This window comes from Bos javanicus, chromosome 6, assembly GCF_032452875.1.
Source record: "Bos javanicus breed banteng chromosome 6, ARS-OSU_banteng_1.0, whole genome shotgun sequence".
Lineage (NCBI taxonomy): Eukaryota > Metazoa > Chordata > Mammalia > Artiodactyla > Bovidae > Bos > Bos javanicus.
In genome coordinates this window covers 111243633-111251460 of record NC_083873.1, presented here as the reverse complement: position 1 = coordinate 111251460, position 7828 = coordinate 111243633, and the positions used below count along the sequence as shown (strand labels likewise).

Sequence of the window (7828 nt, the reverse complement as noted above, 5' to 3'; positions counted from 1 at the left end):
ATGTCAACCCACTCCAGTATTCTTGTCTGGAGAACCCCATGGACATAGGAGCCTGGCAGGCTGCAGTCCATAAGGCCGCAGAGAGTCGGACATGACTGAAGTGACTTAGCATGCACGTGTAAGCTGTCAGTATCTTGTGAAAATTAATAAAGGGGAACCTCACTAAAATGGAGTCAGGAGGGTTGAAGCAGGGCATTCTCATGCCAGTACCACTCAGTCCATACCGATCCCGACAGGAAGAAACGTAGTTTGCATCTTCCACAGCAAATGACACTACTTGACTGCCATCAGCAGAAGAAAGAAAAGTTCTTCCTTTTTGCCTGGCAACAACCCAGCCAATGAAAAGCCACCATACTTCGAAGTCTTAGTTTCCTCCAATGGACTTTTTGTTTATAACAGTCCCCCCCCGCAGCTTCCCCTTCTCCTCCAGCAGAGCGTTTCCTCGCCTTTGTTTCACTGGACTTCCATAGGGTTACTGTAGTTGCAGGTCCCAAGTTGTAATTCTTTGTTGCTCCCCACCGCGCCCCCCATCCCTCCCCACCAAAAACCCATTTTGCTGGTAGAGTAACTGCCTGTTTTATTGTCTGTGGTTAACAATCTTCACCATAATAGTTTCTACTAGTCCTCTTCAGGTTCCAAAAGTCGCTTGGTATCAAGTATGTCGTACTAGAGAGAAAACCACCAATTTTGGGGATGGTTACCATGGAGACCCAGAGCAGAACAGGAAAGACAAAGACTCAGTTCCTCCGCGTGCCTGCCCAGTCTTGTGCTCTGGGGCCGTTCACGAGCATTTCATTTGTGCTTTAATGCCAGTCCTCATTCACTCACTCAGCAGATGACTAAGCATGTACTAAGTGCCAAGTGGGATGCTGGCACTGGATATGTCAGTTCATAAAGAAGGAGAGCTGGTGCATCACACTTCTGCTAAGACTGACAGCCGCCCTCTCTGCCCAGAGCAGGAGGAATTCTCAGAGGTCTTAACCCTGTAATAGAAGCTCTCTGCTTCTACAGTTTCGCCTCTGCAAAACAGGATGTAAAGAACTGATCTCATGGGGCAGGTGAAGACTAAACGGGGCATCTATGAAAATGCTTGGCACAGTGCCGGCTGCACAGTAATTCCTGCACTGCACTAGAAAGCACTGTCTTGGTAGATAGTGTTTAAAGAATTATCTAACATCTCTAGTAGTAATAACAAAAGCGCACACCTCAGACTGGGACTTGAAACCAGCCAAAACTCAGATTGGCACTTGAACACATGGGCTGGGACTTGAACCCTCTTGTCTTTTAATTAAAATCACTTACTTGGTGTCAGGACTTACTGAAGCTCAGGTTCTTAACGTCTCAGTACAGAAGGAATTTAGCAAGAGGCAAAGTGATAGGCAAGAAGTAGATGTATTAATATAGGATGCTTGTCAGGGATATAAGTGGGCAGGCAAGGGGGTGGCTCTGCCCCCAGAGTTATGTGGGAAAGCAAGTTTATTTAGGGAAATACACACTCCATAGACAGAGTGTGGACTATCTCAGAAGGCAAAAAGTTCCAAAACATGGGGTGGTTAGTTTTTATGGGCTGGGCCATTTCATAAGCTATTACATGGGAAGATTATCCCAACTATTTGGGGAAGGGGCAGGGATTTCCAGGAACTGGATCACAGCTCACGTTTTGGCCTGTTATCATTGGCCTTGAAACTGTTATGGTGCATGTAGGTGTGTCATTTAGCAAGTTGAGGCATCACAATGAAGGTATAAGGAGGCTCAAGGTCTATGGAAGCTGAATCTTCTGCCATCTTGGACATCATTAGTTCTGGCCAGTTTATGTTGTATCCACAATGACTGTGTCATTCTAAAAGTTATGCCCTGCCCTCTTGCCTCCAGTCTCAATAACAGCACTAGCAACTGACACTTCCACAGTGCTCACCTACTGCATGCCTGGCACTGTCTTGGGTTCTTTATGCACATGGATTCATTTCATTCTGAGTACTTATCACCTCTATCTACAACAAGGTGATGCAACTCAGAGATATACATGATCTACCCAGGGCCACACAGCGAGCAAGTGATAAAGGCAGGATTAGCTAGACTTATGCTGACTGATGGTGACTGCAGCCATGAAATTAAAAGATGCTTGCTCCTTGGAAGGAAACTTATGACCAACCTAGACAGCATATTAAAAAGCAGAGACATTACTTTGCCAACAAAGGTTCGTCTAGTCAAGGCTATGGTTTTTCCAGTAGTCATGTATGGATGTGAGAGTTGGACTGTAAAGAAAGCTGAGCACCGAAGAATTGATGCTTTTGAACAGCGGTGTTGGAGAAGACTCTTGAGAGTCCCTTGGACTGCAAGGAGATCCAACCAGTCCATCCTAAAGGAAATCAGTCCTGGATGTTCATTGATTGGAAGGACTGATGGTGAAGCCGAAACTCCAATACTTTGGCTACCTGATATGAAGAGCTGACTCATTTGAAAAGACCCTGATGCTGGGAAAGATTGAGGGCAGGAGGAGAAGGGGACGACAGAGGATGAGATGGCTGGATGGCATCACCGACTCGATGGACATGAGTTTGAGTAAACTCCAGAAGTTGGTGATGGACATCGAAGGCTGGCGTGCTCCAGTCCATGGGGTCGCAAAGAGTCAGACACGACTGAGCAACTACACTGAACTGATGTTGACTGAAAAAGAAAAAAAAGCACAACCTAAATGTTGAGAATTATGTTTTATTTGGCAAACAAAACTGAGGTCTTCAGCCTGGGACACATGATCTCAGATAGCTCTGAGGTACTGCTCCAAAGAGGTGAGGGAGGAGCCGGGATATATAGGAGTTTCTGCAACAAAAACAAGTAGTCAGAACATCAAAGGTTGACTATTAATTAAAAAGTCCAGTGACCTCAAGTTAAGGAAATTAGCAATTTTCTATGTATAGGAAGATGCAAGAGTCTGGGCTCACTGAAACCCTTCCTTCGATAGGCACCTCAGCCATCTGGGGCCAGCACCCTGTGACTCTCACCTTGAGTCTCCTTGGAGTACAACACCGGGATGAGGGCTGGAGGGAGTGGCTGCAGGGGCTGATGCCAAACATCCTGTTTCTATGAGTTTCCTCAGACAGGATGACTGTAATGTGATGGCTTGATGGCTGCAACATCCTTTGTTTATTGATGGCAATTCTTCATTCACACCTCACAGAATCTGCTCTTAGCCATGGTGTTGGGCAGCGACCCCACTTGGCTTCCGTCATACTGTGACTTCTGATGAGAAATACATATTTGGTCTGCATCCCTGATCCTGCAACAGCACTCCTGAAACCCTCAGAATTTCTTAAGTGAGGAGGACAGTGAAGGTGGTTTTTGTTATGTTAATAGTTGAATTTTTGGAAAGACCCTAGGTAAGAGTGGGAGCTGCTTGCCAGGGGAACTAACCACAGGACTAGAGGGATGGAACTTTCAATTTCACCCCCTTGACCTGGGGGGCAGGGGGGCTGCTGGAGTTTAAGTTCAATCACTAATGGTCAACGATTTAATCAGTCATGCCTTCCTAGGTAATCGTGCCTTCCTAGGTAAGGAAGGCTCCATGGAAACCTCAAAGGAGAGGTTCCAGGTTGTTGAACCCATGGAGGTGTGGGAGAAGCAGGGCTTGCAAACAGCTTGGAAGCTCTATGCCCTCCCTTTCCCTGTCCCTTGTCTCTGCAGTTCTTCCGTCTGGCTGTTCCTGAGTTTTATTGTTGTTATTTACTTGCTAAGTCGTGTCCAACTCTGTGATGCCACGGACTGTAGCCCACTAGGCTCCTCTGTCCATGGGATTTCCCAGGCAAGAGTACTGGAGTGGGCTGTTATTTCCTTCTCCAAGGGATCTTCCCGACCCAGGGATTGAACCTGCCTCACCTTCATTGCCTGCATTCGCAGGCGGATTCTTTACCACTGAGCCACCAGGGGACCCCTCGCTGGTGGTGTGACTTTTTTAATAAAAAGTCACAGCCTTTTTATTAAATGATAACCTGTGGACAGGTTTCCTGAGTTATGTGACCCACTTTGGCAAACCAATCACAAATGATACCAAGCCTTGTGGGGCTTAGGCCTTGTGGGGCTCCTGGGCACACAGCCTTCCTGGGACCCCCATTTCTTTGATTACGGGAAATAGGTTTCATTCAGCCTCTGTGACCTTCCCTGAGTTCCACTGGGCAGATTCAAGCAGTTATTCATTAGGGAAGGGAGGGGATGTGCGACCAGGAAAAGCAAACAGTCAAGATAAACAACAGGGTAAGGTCCTGCTTCCCCATCAGTACACACAATAATCAATACCTTTGAGCTGTTTTGCAGACACTGAAACTCCCTCCAGGTAGGAGAAGTGAATGATTAACCATAGATGCTGCCCACAAGCATGTAGACCCCAGACCAGTTGGAGCATGAAGGTCGATGATCTGGACTCCTACTTACCTCACCACCAACCCATCAGAAGAATGTCCATGAGATGATCATGCCCTCTTTGGATAATTACTATAAAACTTCTCCAAGTCTCCAACTTAGGACATACGGGTTTGAGGGCATTAGCACACTGTGGCCCCCTTTGCCTGTCAAAGCAATAAAGCCATTCTTTTCTACTTCACCTAAAACCATCCCCAAGGTTTAATTCAGTGTCAGGGTACAGAGGCCAGAATTGGCTTTCCAAAGAGAAGGTCGTGGGAAGCTCTGGTCTACAGCCGGTCAGGCAGAAGCACAGTCCATGCTTCTTGCGTCCATGGGGTCACAAAGAGTCGGAATGGCTGAGCGACTGGACAAGAGCAGAAGCACAAGTAACAACCTCAGCAGGACCCTAGGGGCCTTCCTGGGACAGACTCCCCTTCCCACACGCTCTGCTTTCGTTCTTCTCTGAAGTACGTGCTGACAGTATCTGATGCACATTTTCTGAGCTGTTTTTTCAGATGCTAAAACCCCCACCACACAAGCTGGAATCAAGATTGCCGGGAGAAATATCAATAACCTCAGATATGCAGATGACACCACCCTTATGGCAGAAAGTGAAGAGGAACTCAAAAGCCTCTTGATGAAGGTGAAAGAGGAGAGTGAAAAAGTTGGCTTAAAGCTCAACGTTCAGAAAACTAAGATCCTGGCATCCAGTCATTTCATGGTATTTATCATTTCATGGTAAATAGAACAGTGGCTGACTTTATTTTTCTGGGCTCCAAAATCACTGCAGATGGTGACTGCAGCCATGAAATTAAAAGACGCTTACTCCTTGGAAGGAAAGTTATGACCAACCTAGACAGCATATTAAAAAACAGAGACATTACTTTGTCAACAAAGGTCCGTCTAGTCAAGGCTATGGTTTTTCCAGTGGTCATTTATGGATGTGAGAGTTGGACTATAAAGAAAGCTGAGTGCCAAAGAATTGATGGTTTTGAACTGTGGTGTTGGAGAAGACTCTTGAGAGTCCCTTGGACTGCAAGGAGATCCAACCAGTCCATCCTAAAGGAGATCAGTCCTGGGTGTTCATTGGAAGGACTGATGGTGAAGCCGAAACTCCACCTGATGTGAAGAACTGACTCATTTGAAAAGATCCTAATGCTGAGAAAGATTGAGGGCAGGAGAAGGGGATGACAGAAGATGAGATGGCTGGATGGCATCACCGACTCAATGGACATGGGTTTGGGTAAACTCCGGGAGTTGGTGATGGATAGGGAGGCCTGGCGTGCTGTAGTCCATGGGGTCCCAAAGAGTGGGACACGACTGAGTGACTGAAATGAAGTACATGGTGACAGAATATGATGCACATTTTTTTGAGCTGTTTTTTCAGATCCTAAAACCCTGACCAAAGGGAGATGTTAATTACTTGATGACCCTGAGCCCACAGCCCCCAGGCCTCCTGGAGCCTGAAGACTGATAATGTGAATTATCATTATGACAGTGACCTGTTATGTCACCATCAACTGATCAGAGAATTGTGAGTGAACTGGCCGCATACTCTGTGACCCTCCCCCTCCCCCTCACCTGGCCTGTAAGATTGCTTTGCTGAAACCCGTGGGGAGTTCTGGCTTTTTGAGCCCTACCTGTCCTGGACTCTTTGTCTGGCATATTACAACAAATGCTGCACTTTCCTTCACCACAACTTGGTGTCAGTAGATTGGCTTTACTGCCTGTGGGTGAGCAGACCCAACTTTGGTTCAGAAACAAACCTGGGCCATGGACAGGCAGCTGAAGAGGACTTAGTGGAGGGCAGTCTTGTGAGGCTGAGCCCGTAACCTGTGGAATCTGACGCTGTTTCCAGGTAGGTAGCTTCTGAATTGAGTTGAATTGTAGGACATGCAGCTGGTGTCAGAGAATTGCTTGGGGTGGGAAAAAATCCACATATTTGACAACCAGGAGTGCCAGAAATGTTCTGTGTGGATTGTGGTTGTTCAGTCGCTCAATCATGTCTGACTCTTAGCGACTCCACGGACTACAGCATGCCAGGCTTCCCTGTCCTTCACTATCACACTATCTCCCGGGGTTTGCTCAAACTCATATTCATCGAGTTGGTGATGCCATTCAACCATCTCATCCTCTGTCGCCTCTTCTCCTCCTGCCCTCAGTCTTTCCCAGCATCAGGGTCTTTTCCAATTTGTCAGTTCTTTATGTCAATTGGCCAAAGTATTGGAACTTCCTTCCAATGAATATTCAGGGTTAATTTCCTTGCAAGTTTGATCTCCTTGCAGTCCAAGGGACTCTGAGGAGTCTTCTCCAGCACCACAATTTGAAAGCATCAATTCTTCGGGGCTCAACCTTCTTTATGGCCCAACTCTCGCATCCATACACGATGACTGGAAAAACCACAGCTTTGACTGTACAGACCTTTGTTGGCAAAATGATGCCTCTGCTTTTTAATATGTTGTCTAGGTTAGTTATAGCTCTCCTTCCAAGGAAATTATCCTGCCCATAAAAACTGATACTTTCCTGGTGGTTAAGACAATTCAGAATCTGCCTGCAATGCAGAACACCTGGGTTCAATTCCTGGGTCAAAAAGATCCCCTGGAGAAGGGAATGGCTACTCACTCCAGTATTCTTCATGGAAAATTCCACTGACAGAGGAGCCTGGTGGGGCACAGACCATGCCATATTTCAGAGCCTCTCGCCTTCTAAGATGGCCCATACTGTCTATGGAATGTGTTTATCCCTGAATAAATCTGCTTTAAATCTGCTCTAACTTTACTTCAACTCACTCTGGAATTATTTTGTGCATGAAGCCAAGGACCCACATTTGGCACCCCGCCCCAAGGACTCACCTGAGACCTGGAACATGGCCATCCTCTGGGTCCCAGTTTCCTGCGATATCTTAATAAGGGGATCATGAAATCGGGATCCCCTCTTAGGATGCTTTCTCTAACACCTCTGTAGAAGTTAGGCTGGGGGGAAGTGGATCAGCAATTGTTTGAAATCAACATTTTAACATGTCAAAAGCCTAGAATCTGCAGTCAAATGATTCTGCTCTCAATTGTCAAATACAGCTTCCTGTGTTCAAAAACAGGAGCATGTGTCCCTTGGACAGCAAAGAGACCAAACCAGTCAATCCTAAAGGAAATTAACCCTGAACACTCATTGGAAAGACTGATGCTGAAGCTGAAGCTCCGATATTTTGGCCATCTGTTGCAAAGAGCCAACTCATTGGAAAAGACTCTGATGCTGGGAAAGATTGAGGGCAGGACAAGAAGGGAACGACAGAGGATGGGATGGTTGGATGGCATCACCAACTCCATGGACATGGATTTGAGCAAACTCTGGGAGACAATGAAGGACAAGGGAGCCTGGCGGGCTGCAGTCCATGAGGTCACAAAGAGTCAGATGCTACTTAGCAACTAGGACAACA

At 46.6% G+C, this 7828-nt stretch overlaps 1 protein-coding gene across 1 annotated transcript in view; it reads right to left on the bottom strand.

The window, feature by feature from the left end:
• Positions 1-2723: 2723 nt before the first annotated feature.
• The window catches only part of BST1 (bone marrow stromal cell antigen 1), a 44372-nt gene continuing 39267 nt past the window's right edge, over positions 2724-7828 (bottom strand). Inside the window, exon 9 of the mRNA XM_061420865.1 lies at positions 2724-2820. Within this exon, the coding sequence (XP_061276849.1) occupies positions 2739-2820 (82 nt within the window). The 3' untranslated portion in view covers positions 2724-2738. The remainder of the gene's footprint in view (positions 2821-7828) is intronic.